Source organism: Liolophura sinensis, unplaced genomic scaffold, assembly GCF_032854445.1.
Source record: "Liolophura sinensis isolate JHLJ2023 unplaced genomic scaffold, CUHK_Ljap_v2 scaffold_26, whole genome shotgun sequence".
Taxonomy (NCBI): Eukaryota; Metazoa; Mollusca; class Polyplacophora; order Chitonida; family Chitonidae; genus Liolophura; species Liolophura sinensis.
In genome coordinates, this window is record NW_027017965.1 from 104,897 (window position 1) to 123,907 (window position 19,011).

Sequence of the window (19,011 nt, forward strand, 5' to 3'; positions counted from 1 at the left end):
GTCAGTGAGTGAGTTATTGAAATAAACCCAACACTGATTGATGCAAAATAAATCAATATACATTCCTCTGGAGGGAGAGCTGAAATAATTACTTTCTTCTAGAACATTGTGACACGTCGCAAATTCTGGGCAATCTATGTACATCTAAACTTGTAGTCCTATATGCAACAATCTCTGTATGCACAAACATTTGAAAAAATGTATACTGCATTAGTCTTCCCAGTTCTCCCTCTCCTTGAGCAGGAGTACCGTGCTGTCTCTGGAAAAATGTATCTGTAGCACTGATATATACTACAGGCACATGGATTTGTCATAATGGTAACCGTGGAAATCGCAACACCTCGTTACCTCTGTATGCACCAAATGTCAAAACAGCATACAAAGCAATTGGAACTGTAGCTTGAGCACACAGGCTTCACTATGCACTTTTGTAACTGGTCCATTCCATGTAACTTATTCACTTATGCTAATTTTTAAAACCTGTACCCTGCCATATAAATTATGTATTATCTAAAATATAGTTTCTAAAGTTCAACTAACTGATCCAGGAATATGGCACCCAATATGGGGAATGATAATGGAAGTGTTAATTTCACCAGATATTTGACACTAGTGCATATATTTTCACATATCTTTTGTTTTCACTCTCTTTGGTCAAGTGTTTTGAAATAAAAAACAAAAAATTTGAATGAATGTAAGTTCTTGGGGGATTAAAATTTCCAAAATTAGGTAGCCCTTCACCATATCCACATACCAAAATGTCTTATCTTGTGTTTCTTATGTTATCTTGCACAAAATATTATGTTATTTTTCTTATTTTTATTGCAGCCTTAACCTTCAATTCATGTATGAAAGCCCATTTGAAAGGGGTAAAAAAAAAAAAAAAAAAAAATTCACAAGTTTCCCCCTCTCGCAATATCTGACTTCACACAAGCTAAAACATTGTAAAAGGTAAAATGAATGGAATAATACTCACAAAAAGAAGGAAGAAAAAGCTTTCTGCAAATCTTCTGAGAAAACACAGCCCTGATCCTACCGTCTCAATATCATACACAGTACCATCCGAAGACCCAGTTGTGTCTCCTACATGATAGTAACCAACAGACCTCCCATTTTGCTGGCTCCATTTATTTAACTGATTGGCAAGAATATTTTACTTATACAACTGTGGCCAGCATTATGGTGGGAGGAATTAAAAGGAAAGCGGGCAGACCCCAAGGGAAGCCCACAGCCATCTGCAGGTTGGTCGAAGGTCTTACCATGTATCGCCATAAAGGACCTACTAAGCTGTAATAATGTGAATAAAATAAAAAAAATTAAAAAAAAAGGTTTTACATTTGTCTAATGGAATACCAAATTACCTGGGTTTGTTGGTAATAGTATGACCAAGATCTTCCAAGAGTTTAACAACCTCAGACATCCCTTTCTTATCAAGACTAAGCCGGTCTTGTACAAAACTGTAAGTGATCACAAGATGGTCACGAATGTGAAAGAACACACGCTCTCGGGCTTTAACCAAGGCAGCATCAATTTCTTCCTTCGGCTCTCCCCTCATACACTTTCTTTTTAAATGAGTCGCAATATTGCAAGTGACGATGTGGCATACTTCACAGGGATAATAGTTACGTTTTGCTGAAAAGAGAAAAGAAAACTCATTCAAATGCAAATATGCAACACTTCTTTGGAGATTAGACTAGGCGAGTTCCATAATTCTCCTGCGGGCAGTTCGGATTCTAAACACACACACCATAAAGGTTTCTATACAAAATCTGAAAGCGGGTATTCTCCTTCACCATCTGAACAGTCACCAGTCACATGGACAAACAACCTTGTGACTTCTTCCGGATTCGTAGTTCCGCTAAGTATTCTGCAAAGTGACGTCTTAATCTGGGAAAGATGCAAAGATAAATAATCCAGATATTTAACAAGTGGTATTTTAGTGATATATGCTGTCAGGCCGATCCAAACTTAAGAGCAATGGTTTGGTTGTAACAACTTTTGAATGATGACAAAGACATGAAAAATCTTCCTGGTGATGTTCCTATTAGACAACTGATAGCCAATTTTGCTGACATGCACCAAAACAGGAACAACCATCAACCAGCCAACCCTAGATATCCCCGAGGGTCTGAGGGAATTACCTCTCCTACAGCAGCTGCGACTTTACAAGATTGACTTTCAACTTCTGAAAATACGAAAAGTGGGACACAGCGTCTTGTGAAGCATGCAGTCTTGACATTGTGGGCGGTGGTCTTTGCATGCAAATCGTTTGGCAATCGTTGTACTATGGGTGGAAAATTGCAACCCTGTGAATGGTTGAGCTAATGTGGCGGTACAGTAGTCGAAAACTTCCTTGTGGGAGAGTCTGAGCACCAAATCGGTGGAGTGGTCTTTGACATGCACATCGTTACTCATCACTGAATATGATTGCCTGACATGATACCCAGCTGACAACAGTCACTGCCTAGGTGGGTGGTTTAAACATTTCGTCCCAGTACTAATGTATCTAAGTCCAAAAATTAGATAAACTAGAGGCAATAAATTTTCCTAGATTGGAGTTTGCTTTAAACAGATGTATTTGGTGGGCATAAAAAAATGGGCTGTTCTTTGATGCTGCATTGCTCCATTATCCTTTGTTCAAACCCTTTCAAACTTTAGGCATTCAAATGGCATGATTTTGTTAATATACTGATCAATATTCAAGGTCATAGCTTGAGTGGTCTGTACACAGAGTTAAAATAAAAACAGCCTTAAAAAAACACGTTCCGGTAGAACACGCGCTGCACCTGCGTGACAAGCTAGAAAAATTGTCTGGCTCTAGTGTCCAAGAGACCCTTCTGCCAGACAGGCACAAGTTTTGCTGAATCAAGATGGTTTTCTCTGAGGCGGACAAGGAATTGATCACCTTTTCAAGTAAAACAAAGCAGACCATCGCTGACTTGCCAGCCGTTTTGGATTTTAATGAAAACCCCCTAACAATGGCCTTTGATGTCCCATGTTTGATACCGCACTACACAAAGCATTAGAAAAAGGGGCTCAGGGTGACTGCCTCGAAAGGAATCCCATAATGCACACTTAATTTCAGTCAAAATCTCCAAATTCTGCGCACAACAAAGATGTAGTAAGGTTATATTTACGCGTCTAAGTGAGCATTTTAATCACATCTATAGGACTATTGTATTGGACAACATAGCATGTAAAGGACAGCAGTTTTTGTAGAGCTATCAAGAACATTTTCTATTTTTTCACTATTTTGCAGCATACACAGTGCGATAAAATCATGTTTTGTAGGTAGCATTAGCCTGTGCTGTTTATCTGGCGCTGACGGATTATGGGCCCCGGAGCTCTCTCTTTTTTTTTTTTAAATGATGATTGAAAGTTGCCCATTTGAAATACATGGGACTTTACCAAAAATCTGGCTTTGAGTTCCATAAACTTCCGCACCAGTAACGACCTACAGTCAAGTAAGATCAGGAAAATACTTAACTGAATGTACACGTGGCAATTTAGGGCCCCATAAGTGGTTTATCAACAAGTTTGATTTTTTTTTGAAACACTAAATTCATATATTTCTCGAAAAGCACTGCTAGTCGCTGCCCCCACTGATTTTAAAAATGTACCTACTGTGAATACACTCCTCTGCTGAACGTCTGCTTAGCTTCCTGCTAATGTTTGTCTCTATAACCCATAACCACTGCTTATGGAGACATCTGCATGGGCAGCATTCTATAGTGTAGCATTGTGGCAGTGGTTAATAAACTTTGGTGCACTGAAATGAAACGCCAGACGCAAATGTCGTCCTTGTTTAAACCTCGACAGTTATACATATTGTCGGTATGTTTTATGATTATTTAAAAATGGCTCTTTATAGTAAAATTCCAATTAACCACATGAAAGTTGAATTCTCTCTGTACGAGTAACTGTATCGTCTGACAGGCCTATATTTTAATCCAGATTTTATAAAGAGTTTCCAGGTGAAATGGCCCAAGGCTAAATTACTTTCTCCAAGTTACCAACAGGGAGACAAATAAGATGGGGCAAAAACTGCCATAATTTTGTCGAAAATGAAAACGAAACAGTTGGAAATTTGAACATGATTTGTGTATTGTGGTGAAACAATGCAACACATTTCAATTCACTGCATTAAAACACTGTGGAAAAACAATGTCCGGAAACTTATTTGTGTCCGTTACCAGAAGGAACTAATGAATCGATGAAAAAGTTATTAAATCAATGAAATCAGAACTGTTTGAAGATATGCATAAAAAAATGTTTGCTTCTTATGTTTAGACAAAAGTGAAGTGCCTCTTGCATTGACGATAGGCTTGTATATATGTATGCATGTAGTATCTTTATTTGGTTGGCAAGGAGGTTAAAATGTGACAAATCAAAAATGCATGCGTGCATTACTATTATTCAACTATCGATAGCATGATTTTGTTTATGATGTTATTTACTTTTCAACATGACATTCCCATGGAAGTTGGCAAAGTGGTTGGACATCCATTCTGTTGTTCTGTATTCATTCTTCTCCGCCTGAACAGGGGACCTATGTTGTCAGCAAGCGACGCAAGAGTAGGTGCATTCTGAGTGCCCTTTACCCCAGGTGTCAAAAGCTTCTGTAGCTCAAGAGCGCATGTGCAAAGACCTGCCACAATGCAGATAGGCTAACCCCCTGTTAAAAGAAAGCTAGAGTCCCGCTGTGTCATTATCGTACATTGAACACTTTAAAGAGCCCGAGTTGTTCCCCCTTCTATATATACCTCCATGATTGTCTATGTTAAACTCTGCCACTACATATACAAAGAAAAAAAAGATGTAAGACACAGTTATCCCAGAAAAATATGTAAAGTTTTGAAAGCCGAGTTCAGCATTGGGGACATGGCACTGACGGACAATTCACTCCGAGTAGCCATGCTGTAGAAGCCCTTATGAACTTGGCCATCACTAGCGCTGAAAATGTCATGTGATAATTAGCTGTTAACCTCTTTACTCTTAATGTGGTTTCTTTTAGTGGATGGACAGATATCAATGCAATAAATTGGATTTTGCTGTCTGATGCATTTTGGATCACACGTTTATGAGCAGGGAAAATCTGAATGAAAGGGTCAGTTATCGATTAGAAAGTCCTTCTATGTTTGGTAAATTCACTGAAGTCCGTACAGCCAGCTGGGTCAAATGCTTACACCCATGCAGGACTAGGGTGAGCAGGGCTGCCAAAACATTACACTTGTGTCCACGACCATCGGATTGATCAAGCGTCAAACTAAAAGAAACACTGGCCCTTTCAACACTGAACAGAGCTGATATTCTTCAGCTACGTATCACGCATTTTTGTTTGTATTTTCTCACTGCGATGTCACATTGCTTCATACTGATGGCACGGGAGAGCTCCTTGGTTTCGTGACGCCACTCTAGATGGCCATATCATGGCAAAATGGCATCACTAAACGAGTAGCTAGGTACTGACGATTGTTTGCTATTTACTTTGTTGATAAGCGATGTGGAATTTTTAAAATATTTTCAGAGCATTCCTAATTCTGCTTTAGTGGCTGACTTTATGTTCATTTTAAATATAGTTCAAGGTTACGCTTAAAGTTTCAATGATGATAATGATAAAGCAAAGCGCAAGATTATACCAGTGTTTACAAAAACAACAGAGGCGTACTCCTCACACTATCTTGAGAACGGACAGGTCTCTACCTCAGTAAAAATGGACGTGTATTCGACAAGGCAAATGGGAAAGGGACCACAGAGACAATTTTAAGTTTGTGTTTGATGAATCGAAGGGATAAGGCTGTGTTGGCAATCTGCCAGATATGTCAGAAACATTGTGAGAAGATCGTAAAAAAATCATACAAAGCTTCAAGGCAAAACTGATGCGGACGTTGAGACATTCAGGCAAAAAGCACACAGCACCTACTGAAGCGAAACCTGAAAGTTTGGCAACCCCATGTACGCAGTCAAATTATTTCAATAAATAAATTTCATTTAACTAAAAGCCACTCGAAAAAAGACTGACGATAAATGATTTTGGTACAGATCACATTTGTCCAGGTAAATAATAATGTTTTCTTGAGCTTTGGATTCTTGCAGCCTCTGACCTTGGGAATCCTACTGGATTTTTACAAGAAATTTCTACACCTACAATATGTGAAAGACCTGTTTGTCAGTATTAATTTGACAAACTGGAAGTGATATTATCAAAACCGGAAGTGATCATATCTCCTTTATAACATCTGACAGAAGCATATACAGTACTAGAGGCATGTACAGTACCAGAGGCATGGTAATAATACCACTGGGTATTCCTATGCATGGAGCTAATTCAGCTAACCAGATATGTGTCATGTGAGCTAGACATGCCCGCTCGAATTGCTGCTCTGCATCTATATTTCCTTCTTACACCCCTATAACTGTATAAAACTAACTTCCACAGCTGTCATACATCTAACCTGAGAGACAATGCATAGGAAAACTTTTTTGTACAAGTCTAAACTTTCAGTATGATCTATTTTTGCCGACATATTACGGAAAATATTTTAACATCTTCTCAAAAATGGCAAATTTACCTGAAATTTAATATGCTCATAGAACATCTATTTTATATTTTGATGTATGCCTATTTACATAACTGCCACGGACCAAAAATGTTTGAATTTTAACATATATTTTCAAGTGTAATTAGAGCTTCAGATAATAATTCTGTGTATAGTTTTGCGACAGTTTGTAAGCAAAAACAAAAGATGGGCAAGAAAGGTCAAAATAATTGTCAACATACTGACAAATACTATTGGCGATTTAAAAAAAAAAGACAAATTCAAAGAAATGAAAACTCCCATCCTTGGACTGAAAATGGCTATTTGTGCTGACAATATAGCAGCTCAAACTGCAACCCTACCTAACTAGCACATGTACACCCTCACAAGGTCTCTGTCCGGCCTATAAAGTTTCTGGTCATTCAACTATAACATCAAGCCTGGCAAGTTTACCCAATGTGGCAGAAACTGGAACTGGGATTTGGTGCACACTGAGGGCTGAATGCTCTCCCGAGCTATCTCTAATGGCAAATCAAACTGGCTAAACTTTACGGCTAGAAATAATTGTTGAATGTATCCGTGAAAGAGGACCTGGAAGAGAGACCTCAAAGAAGATACTAAGGTGGGTTCCTACTATTCACAACTTAAAGAGTGTTGCCTTACCATCCATTTTGTGTTGAGGATCTGGGCAATCCATCCCACTAACCAATGTCTCAGAAGGAACGCCACAGAAAGCCTTTCACCCTGCAAGCTTTCAATATGATTTCCTCAAAGGAACAGCTGCAACCTTAAAACAGATCACTGAAAATAAAGAGCAGATGTATTACCATTAAAAATTGGGTATCAATGCCCCCCCCTACCCTACTTTTACAATGCCCAGCTGAGAGTAACCTTTTCAGAAAACTACTCTGATCCTGCTCTGCCAGTATTACACATAGTAATCATGTCTTGTTTCTTGTTTCTAACCTTTGGAGTGCTCTTAAGTCAAGTTTTCACATTTTAACCTATAAGAACAATAGACAAGTGAATCACAAGTGTTTATGTTATACCCTTTTCCATGTCAGATGTACTCAGCACTTAATACTTAGAGGTGTAATGATACACCAAAATCATCGATATCTTGAACCACATATATGGGTGCCATATCAGACGCATCACATGGTGATGCATTAGGCAGGGGGAACAACTCTTGCCAAAAACATGTCTCGTCTCTTCTGGGTTTGTGCCAGCCTCCATCAGTACTTCTGACTAGGAATTGGTGCATGGATGGCCCAAATATCAATACAGAAGTGTCCACTCGAGGTGAATTGTGCTGAAGCAAACATGGTAACCTGACCATTATCAAGATTAACAATCCTGGGTCTCTGGAGAGAAGCTTTACTCAGTAGCCCATGACAGTGAAGTTACCCATGACAGCTTCAGCAACAATATTACATTGTTTATTACCTGTGTAGGTATAACTGCATTTTGAAAATGATGTCACCAGAGCACAAAAGGTCACAACAAGGTTTAAAGGGAGACAGAATCACGCTCTGCCTCATTGAGAAAGCCATGTAGTCATGCACTGTTTGCCACCAAGCTGTTAAGAACACGCTGTATCTATCGCAGCATATCCAAAGAACTTTGTTGTGTAAATGATACTGGCTGAAATTTTCACAACTGAGCACCAAAGCCATCATGCACTCCTGTTCCAGGTTCAAAAACAGAAGCAGAGCCAGCCTGATGGGGACAACCTTTTGATTCTTGGAAGACTAACCCGCTAACATACTGCATATTCAGTTTGCTTTTCAAACTGATTTGAGAGGTCTTTCGTTTAGGACGAGTAAAACCATGGGTATGGATCCTTGTTGGGTTCCCTGGATTCAATTTTGGCCAGAAGTGGCATCTAGTGTGGAACTTACTGTTGATATGCAAGGACTCCATCAATACTGGATGAGTGGTTTCAGCACTGACTTCACTGATGTAAATTCTAAGGACACAGTGAGAGCTAATTATCTCTCCTGTAGAGTCAGATTTGCTGACTCAAGCAGTTTAAAAGCTAAGCTCGCATTAGGCAAGTCCATTCTGTTTTTCTTACGAGTGTAGCAGTGTTTAAATTCAAGAACAAAGCCATTTTTATTGCAGGGTAGCCGAAGTATTTGAGTTCATAAAACCGCACAATGTTGAAGTATGGCTATACATTCAAATACTGTCCTGTCCTACCAATATCATTAGACAGTGCAGAGATTTTCCCATTAAATCAATTACAAAGGCCAAAATTATTATACTGTCACAAATATGTTTATCGTATGCATAAAGATTGCAGAGCAGTGACTTTGACCTTGCACACTCTGAATCGCTGGGGTCATAGAATTTTTCCAGAGTGGATGTGAGGACGACAAAGCAAGGCCACACATGGCGGCAGTGGAAAACGTTGAGTCAGAGTTTTGATGCTTATCTTTGGGCTTCTTTCCTAACAAGGTAAGCCAATGACCAAACAATATGTGGGTTTTACTCAGAATACTTGTAGGAACATTCAGAGCATAGGTCTGATTGAGCGCTCCAAGCGCTTCAGTGAGATCTTGCCCTCTGCCAAGTATAACGATGTTATAGGGCTAGACTACAAGGCTGGCTCGACAATTGTGCTAAGCTGCAAGCTGATTCATCCCTTTGCCCCAGTCGACTTTGACGCTTGGTCACTCTGCCCTGACACTTCCGGAGCTAACTAAATCTCCTACCAGAGGTGAATAAGTACTCTTTGACCCAAAAATACAGTTTTAAGCATGCTTCTTGAATTCAGCACAGAAATTGTCACAAACTAGATTTACAACAACAATTTATACTTATAAGTTCGTCCTGTTAAACCATGGATGAATTTCCAACCGAAGTAAAATATACCGCGATCATTCACTCCAAAATGCATACTGCATAGAAATGAGACAAACGAAGCTGTAAAACAAAAACATTCCAAAGTTGGATGAAAAGTATAAGCCCCAACCAAGGATCCTGACGACCTGGTCATTGCCAGCTTATGCAGTGCTTAACTGCTGAACAGCCTCCATCTACAGCACTTCCTTTCAGGGTTTGTTCAGGTCACATTTCCAAGAAAATCAAGGAGTGCTTGGAGAGGCCACCTAGCATATTCCTAACATCATACGCATCGCTCACTACACTAACTTTACATCACTGCCATCACTAGCATATTTTGTAAAGTAATCTTGAACAACGCTAATGTCACTGAGGTCACAGTGAAGAGGTAAGAAATGTCAGAAATTACAAAAATCTCTCAACTTTGGTTTCTATTAATAGTTCTGAGAATGTTCATCTGACACAGTTTTATTTATAAATATATGTCCGCGCCAGAACAGCAGTGGTGAGGGCAAACGAGCCCACGTATGTTACACAGGCTTGAAAGGTCAAGCTTGTCTAGTGGTGGAAGTGATGTAAAGCGAGCATAGTGAGTCAGTGTTTGGGGTTTACTGTGGTACTTAACAATTTTTCAGGCCTATGACGATGAATGAATCCTTAGTGTGTATGTAATGTGCCTCCTTGTTGCAGGGCGGATTTCCAACGCTCTTTTATCGAGTGCTGCTTCTGTGTGATGTGGGTCCTGTCACAGGAATTACTTGATCAGCATTCATCAATAAAATTTAGGTTTTGGTTAGAATCATATCGTACACACTCTAGAAAAGAGAAGGCATGCGTATAAAGTGTTGAGACAGAGGTTGAGGCTGATTGTTTGTGTTTTCTGACATCATTTCTGCCTCATCACCGTGACCCCTGCGACCTCAGCATTGTTCATGAATTCTGTACAAAATTTTCTAGTGATGGCAGTGATGTTAAGCGAGCACAGTGAGTAATGCATCCGCTGGAAGGAGTATGATGGCCACCTAGGTGACAGTCCGAATTTTCTGACTAGAACTTGAAGTAGATATTGTGATAGGCCTGATGGCATGCTGCAGTTATAGCCAGAGGTCGCTCCATTTGAAAAAACTAAGAATTTCCAAACAACAATGCTGATGCTAAATTACCCACCTGTAGCTCTTGTTTTAGCTACATTCAATCATGTATACTCCTTCTTTCCTAGTCAACAGTCTTTTTTCTCCCTTGTTTGTTCCGTCAACAATATTTTGACCAACAAAGTCTCCCAAACCTCTTCTCTGTTCACCCTTTCATCCTCACCGGGACGGCTGCTAGCCAAGGATCTCGGCTGTGATCTTTTAACATGGGGTTAGGCGTAGATCACAGCCAAGGCGTTACCCAGGCTAAAATAGTGGCGTTAGCGCGGAAAAGCTCAGCACAACAAAATTTGGTGCAAAAGGTACCAATACATACATTAACCGGCCAGAACTCCAATAAAGTACGTTCACCAAGATGTTCTCTGTTCCTCTGCCAATAACAAATTTTTTCCACATTCTGTAGCCTTTACGAAAAGTAAATCCAAGATAATTCATAGTGTCAACATCGTGACCTAATAAACCGGGTTGTTGCTCTCTGCGCATGCGTGGCTGACTTTTCACGTCATCACTATGTTTTGATCAACTGAAAGAAAGATATGTGACTGCAGAGACACAAATTCGCAATCAACTGAAGGGTATGGAGCAGAATGACGAACCCCACAGTTTGTGCGAAATCTCACATTAAGTTTGCAGTGAAAAAGGGGGGTTATCCTTGGCATCCGTTCCATTGAATTTCACAGGAAGGTCAACCGCTGCAGCCCATGCACACCTCGTGGACCCAGATTTTAAAATATGACAGCGTGTGAGCCTGTTATCAACTTCGACTAAAATTCACAGGAGAATGGTGATGTAAAGGCAAATAGCAATTGTGGCAAAATGTGTATAAATATTTCAGCTTTCAGAATTGCCGTGCTTTAAGCGTACGCAGGGCGAATGAGGCAGCTCTTTGCAAGCATTATACCCCAATCGAGCCCACATAGCTCTCCAGCTAAGGGTGGCCAGCGGTCCCCTCATATCAGTATATGTAAGCCAATGTGTACGCAATAATTGGTTACGTCACATGCATTATAAGCGCTGCCCCAGCAATATCCAGACAAAAATGAGCAATGCTGACAAAAAAAACGCTGATGGGCAGAGACAGACTACAGATGGTTTGTAATGGGAGCCATCTTTGAGGTAAGTTTGTGTATATTGCCCACTGCATGCCCTTACCAGCCAAGGGCCTCTGTCCAGCTTAAGACACTTTAAACAATAGACACCCAGTGGGCAATACACAAACTTACCTCAAAGATGGCTGCCACTGCAAACCATCTATTGAAACGAAACAAATCCACACCTATAAACCGGCCCCGATAGCACAGTCCGCTTTGGAAGCGGTAGATCCAGGGTCAATCCTGGGCTGAGTCAGACCTAAGGCTTTAAAAGAGGAAGTTGTAGCTTCCTCACTTGGCGTTCAGCATGAAGGGAATAGTGCAACGAGTGGTTGACCCGTATCAGTATAATGGTTCGGGCGAAGTGGCTTACTTGCCTTCGATAAGTCGTCTCAGTGAAGCAGCACTAGATAAAAGAGAGGTGGAAATCAGTCCTGCAACTTGAAGGCATGTTACATGTACATGCGCTCTAAGGACTCCTTTGCCACTATATGACTTGAAAAAACTGTTACGTACGATATGTAACCTCAAACACTCACCTAACACCAACTCCAAGAAAGTCAAAGTGGGATGGCTAGTGTTTTTGGAATGCATGTGACATAAGCAGTTGGTACACACTGGCGGCCATTCCACTAAGAGTAAAAGCGTCAATTGAAAAAGGGGTGTGGGAGACTTTGTTCATCAAAATATTGTTGACAGGGGAGAAACAAGACTGAAGACGAGGAAAGAAGGACTAAACAACCTCGAATGTACCAAAAACAAGAGGATAAGCTGGGTAATTTAGTGTCAGCAACGTTTTCTGGAAACTTTTGTCAACATGAGAGAATTCTGACTAGAATTGCAGCATGTCGTCAGGCCTATCACAACATCTGCTGCCAGTTATAGCCAGAAAATCGTGACTACAATGATATTTGCGATCTTGCCATTGTGTGCAATGTCCGGTAAACTGTCACTTACTTCATTTCTCTGTTGTGGTGTGCTGGACAAGGTACAGATAGTGCATCGAAACAAGATTTCTGAAACCAGTGTGAAACACTGTTATTCATGCTTTTACTTTATTTCTATTCAAAGTTTGAAATTTATACTTGACATCCTCAATAGAAATACCCAGCGTCTAGGGAGAGGCTGTATCGCTTGCTAGTTTGGGGCCATCCTTGATCAAACAAATTTTGCCAAACCGAACATCAGAGCAATCTCAGACTACATAAGTTCTATATTGTACTTTTTTAGCGTACAAAACAAAGCGGCCATTTTGAAATTTGGTTTTCTCCTCAACCTGCGTTGGCCTCCAGGAACATACCGTTACAGAAAATCATGAACTGCCAGTTCTCATGTTAAAAGCCACTGAAATGTTTAACCCTGAAAATTTTAAGTTACCCTTGTCAGATATTGATCACTTAATAGCGGTCGTTTCCACGGCGAACTCGGGCCGTTATGTGTTAGTGTGCGTCCCGTTTGACAGAGGCCGTTTTGACGGGACCAGTATCTACATGTACAGTGATCTGAAAAATCCATAACAACGAAAAACGAGATAATTAGCTTAAGTACTGACGCTCTGAAAAATTGAATTAAATCTACATCCAATGAAAAAAAATGCACAAACCTGAGTTAGGAGGAAATCTTTATAATAGCTACAATGAACCAAATATCATCAGCTTTGTGAACAAGTGCCACAACCACTGCCAAGCACAAAGCCCGTCAATATATATTAACCCCAACCGAATATTCAACCCCACCCAAGCTCTCTCACGCCGTCTAATCCAATCAAAATTGTCGGTGCAAGAAGGAAAAACACGGAACCATGCGAAAAGTAGACCGACGCATGCGCTGTATGAAGTACGAAATTCATCGCCTCCCAGACTACTGAATATGCATATGATGATGTCACCACTTTCTGGGTATTTTGCTCGCCTCCACGTTATACAATCATTTTAAAACAGAAGTGTACCCGCTGCCCACGCTGAGATTTCATCTCTAATATACCTGGGCGCAATACTTTTTGTACAACCACGATGTCGAAGCCGAGGCTCGTGCACTACATCGCCTGATGCGCGATGACCACTCTCGGGTAGAGGTAAGATTCCAAACCTTTTCTCGAGGTAGGCGTGTCTTAAGCAATGGTCATGAATGTTAACGAGTACGCTGGACAAGCGACGTCACTGGTTTTGTCCATGGCGGGTAAAGAAGAATTTAGACAGATGGAGCGAAGTATTTCAGCCGCCGACAGCGACGTCAGTGACCAGATTTTGACTGACATTATCGTGCCTGTCGTCAGCACGCTGACTGAGGTTGACAATGCCATTTCACACCACGGCCAGTCTATCACAACGAAGTTCATCCTGTATAAAGTGGACAAATATTTCGAAAAACGCAGGTAAGTTATAGTTATTTTTCTACATATAGGCCTATATAGCTCTGATGACAGGGTTTGTTAAATTCACTGTTGATTAAGTTGTTTTTTGATGTATACATTTTATTATTTAATTCAGTTGTTTTGCACATCTACCTATTATACAGTTACACGTAAACTTTTGTATGAGGGAATTCTATTTTGCTGATTATCATATGTTTTGATCAGATGTAATGATTTATTACTAGGGTATTAAGTTTTTATATCAAATAACATGACCTTGCAATTGCAATGTTCATGTGACCTGAGTTAATTATAATGTTTTGATTAAATTAATTTAAAACTTATATAAAAACCGTAATGCATGTGAAGCAGTACCATTCTGCATTCTACTTAATTAAATTAACTATCTGGTTTGCTGAAAACAGTTTGGTATAGTAATTTAGCCGACTGTTTTGCTGTGGGTACATTGTACTAGACTTATGTACTTCAATATATACAATGTTATCTACATGTTTCATTGTCATAAAACATATATCAAAACGTAGCCTTTTTCAAAAATGTAATTTAAGTAGAAGGAGTTGAGAACAACTCTTGAATTTTCTACCATAGTTGGCTAATGGATGTATCTAGATGTTGAAAAAATTTCAAAAAGGTGTTCAACTGTCAACATGGGTATCAGTTAAGACAAAAACAAGGTAAAATGTCTGCTTTTTTGTCCTGGAGCAAAGTTCGGACACCAACTACATGAATAATAATACCTCAAAGTTGTCAGACTTTTTCCGCAAATTGTCATATACATCAATAATATTAATAACAAATATCTCCTAAATCTTTCACATGACCTATGGTTCATGGAAAATACAAAATATAGTATATGTGTTGAACAAAACACGATACTTAGGGGCATATATCTGAAAAAGTATTGAAGATATTTATTTTTTGATTCCATATTCTGAAAGCCAGGGTAGAAAATGCCCTGCAGGTAGATTTTCAGACTTTTAGGCCCATTGAATTAAAAGTTATTGTCATCCAAAAATGTCTCCAGAACAGATATCCTATTCTCAAGTGTTGAAAATGAACTTTGCAGGGTGTTTTTAGATGGTCATATCTCAATAACCACTTGGGAATTGGGGCTTTAACTTGGGAAACGTTCCTCATATATGTCAAGGAATTTTCAAGAATTTTTTTCAGCTAAATGCAAGAGGGTCACCACAACAACCGGCTGAAGTGACACGCAATGACCCTTATACTGCACCACAAAAAAAAAAATTTGGGCCAATTTGACGTGGAATCACCCATAATGTAAAGTGTACCTACATGTATAAGGTGGATGCATGTTTGTGTGAGGGAGTTTGCTGGAAGACCACCCATGTAGTGGATTAGAGAACCAAGTTTCTTATACTTAACACCAGTCTTAACCATTTATGTACAGGACATTAAAAAGACTGCTGGTCAAGACCTAACACAGGCTTGGTGTCAGTACATAGTTATATAATTAACAGCCCATAGCACTTTGATGTTCTTATCTTAATGTATGTAATCCATCTCACTGATCAAGAGCGACTGATAATTAACTCTGTTAATAGCCCAAATCATGTCATTTAGCGCTATTAATGTGTAAGCATCCTTCCCTTTGAAAGGGTGCCTTGGTCAGGAATTTTGTAATATTCTTGACCTCTCACACATTTTGATAGGAGATAATTGTCAGATGTTGGCAGTTTAACACGAGTTCCCCTGTTTACTCAACCTACGCCACTGGCACACTGTACATCATGCATGTGAAAAATTCTTGGTATGACCATAAAACACAATAAACTAGATAAATAAATAAATAACAGATATATAAATAAACAAATCATTTAATTTCTCAACAGATCTCAAAAATCATTATATATATTGGCAAGATTAACGAGATGTAACTGGTAGTTGTGTTGATTTTGATGGCTTTCCTTTCATGGTTGTGGGGGGAAAATCATGGAATGTCATTGTGCCACAAGCCACGAGAAACAGACAAAAACAAGACAAATGTAAAAGATAATGTGCATTGTGTGTTATATTTAAATTTAGATATAAATTACACAATAACTTTCAAACATCTTCTGTAGTTTATACTTTATAGGGTCACTTGTTGTAATGGACAATACAACCCTCCAGTAAACTTTTATTTTTGTGTTTCTTATTGATAGATTAACAGCCAGTAATAAGCTGTCAATATGCTCACATAGTCATCAGTCAGATCACTTTCAGATTTGTTCAAACACCAAAAGAAAAGTATGTAGTGTAAAAAAAAATTTCTGTTCAAAATTCTGTCCAACCTTTTTTCCACGTTTTCTAACCCTTCTTCAGGGCAGAGCCCACAGGTTGGTCACACACTCTGTATACTGTCCAACTTTTTCACCAGGTTATATATATATATATGTATGTATATACGTTCATACCTTTTCACCAGGTTGCCCAACCTTTTCTCCAGGTTGTCCGACTTTTTCTCCAGGATAAACATATTTAGTATATATGTCTATGGGGCAGGCCCATAGGACTGTCACACACTCTATATATTGTCCAACCTTTTCTCCAGGATAAACATATTTAGTGTATATGCCTATGGGACAGGCCCATAGGACTGTCACACACTCTATATATTGTCCAACCTTTTCTCCAGGATAAACATATTTAGTATATATGTCTATGGGGCAGGCCCATAGGACTGTCACACACTCTATATATTGTCCAACCTTTTCTCCAGGATAAACATATTTAGTGTATATGCCTATGGGACAGGCCCATAGGACTGTCACACACTCTATATATTGTCCAACCTTTTCTCCAGGATAAACATATTTAGTATATATGTCTATGGTGCAGGCCCATAGGACTGTCACACACTCTATATATTGTCCAACCTTTTCTCCAGGATAAACATATTTCGTGTATATGCCTATGGGACAGGCCCATAGGACTGTAACACACTCTGTATATTGTCCAACTTTTTCACCAGATTGTCCAACTTTTTCTCCAGGTTGTTCAATCTCTTCTCCAGGTTGTCCAACCTTTACTCCAGGATAAACATATGTAGTATGTACATCTATATATATATATATATATATATATATATATATATATATGTATATATATGTATATGTATGTATATACCTTCATACCTTTTCACCAGGTTGTCCAACCTTTTCTCCAGGATAAACATATTTAGTATATACGTCCATGGGGCAGACGTCATAGGACTATCACACACCTTTTCCCCAGGTTGCCAACCCTTTCCCTAGGTTGTCCAAACCTGTCTCCAGCATGCAGTGGGCATACAATATATAGGCTGGCAAAATTGGTACTTTAATGTTTTAGAAAACCTCTCAAACAAGTGATGACCATCAATATGTCACCAAACGAAGCAGAATACGACTGCAAAGCTAAAAAAAAATGAACTGCCCTGCACGAATTGTTATAAGAGAAATTATTGAATTTCAAAATTATCAGCTGAGTACATACGTGTAATTATACTTCAAGTTTTACATGTTCAACTGACATTGTTTTCATTGGTAACTAAAACAGAAATCAAGATTTAGATGTAACCAGGATTAAACATTGTATATTTAGTACATGTATGAAGTAATTTAAGCTCAGATTTATTTGTTTTAAGATATTTTATTTAACAATGAGAATTAATGTAATAAACCTGTTCTTAATTTACAATTTCACATCAGCAAGGAAGATCTTCAGACTCGAGGCAAATTAGACCATTTGTCTCAGCGTCTAAGACAGGAGATCAGCTCTGGTGATGCCAAATGGGAGAGGTCATCTTCCTGATGTGTCTGAACACAGGAATCATACTATACGTGAGGTATGTATCCTAAAAGAGCAAGCCAAAGCCCGCATGGACATACACATATGAATTCAGTTGTATTATAATTTATTATGCATGTATACTATATGATGAAACTTACTGACAAGGCAATAAATTCATGTACATAATTCTTTATCTTTATTGATTTTGAAATATTTTTGAGTATGGTGTAAAACATCAATAAAATCAATAAATAATTGATTTCGCCCATGTTTTGTAAAGCAATATTTAACACTAGTATGCACATGGTACAATAACTTGTAAATATTATGAAAAGTTATATAAAGGAAAAGGATATACAGAAACCAGTAAATACTTTTGGATCAGTGTTTTTGACAAGTTTGGTTGTAAATTAGTAGTATAGGGAAGGTGGCTTCTGGCACACCCTCCCCTTAGCAAATAGAGGCCCCCCAGCGGAGGGTCTGACGGCTATCGAAATTTCTTATTAGGTATACAGCGCATACAATGAATAATCATGGGGTCTCCCGTGCTGGAAACGACCAGCCGGCATATTTGGGTGAAGTTAGTCGGCACGGTGCAATACTTGCGAGGCTAAAAAGAAGTCACCCACAGCATGTTTGAAGACGGCCGCGTCCACGCGGGCCGGATGCTCGTGCTGAAGCTCTTTATCAACGACGTGTGCGCTTCGGTGGATCACCCCGAGCCCATCCGGCAGTATTATGAAAACCGGCTGCTGCCCGAGCTAATGAGGCAACAACCCTAACCCCCAGAACATCATCCGGAAAGACCGTTTTTCAGCTCTTGCCGAGCTGGTTTTCGGCCGCGATCTATAAGCTGTTTTTTCGTGCTTTCATCGATCTCTACGGCGTTGAATGCCTTACGAGACTTAGCGCGTATCTCCTGCTTCAGATCAGAGTAGTTCTGGAGCTCCTGAACGACTTGCCTGTACTCTTCGTCCGAAATAACACCATCAGATAATGCCGTAGATACCTGTGCATGGATGCTGTTAAGTTTAGCCTCAGCCAACAGCCGTATATCGTTATGTTTCTTGGCCTTTGCGTGAAGTCGGCGGCTAACGAATTTTCCGGTGACATTTAAGACACCGCAAGCTATGGCCGCAGCTTCCATGGCCAAGACAGCAGGGGCTGCAATTATTGTTGTGAGTAGTCCCACACCTGCAACCCCTAGTCCCAAACCGGCCGTGAGCATGGCCGAA

The 19,011-nt window shown here is 39.5% G+C and overlaps 1 protein-coding gene across 1 annotated transcript in view; it reads right to left on the reverse strand.

The window, feature by feature from the left end:
* The window catches only part of LOC135481372 (uncharacterized), a 49,377-nt gene extending 32,896 nt beyond the window's left edge, over positions 1–16,481 (reverse strand). Inside the window, exon 1 of the mRNA XM_064761203.1 lies at positions 16,420–16,481. Coding sequence (XP_064617273.1) covers positions 16,420–16,481 — 62 coding nt within the window. The remainder of the gene's footprint in view (positions 1–16,419) is intronic.
* Between the last annotated feature and the right edge of the window lie 2,530 nt (positions 16,482–19,011).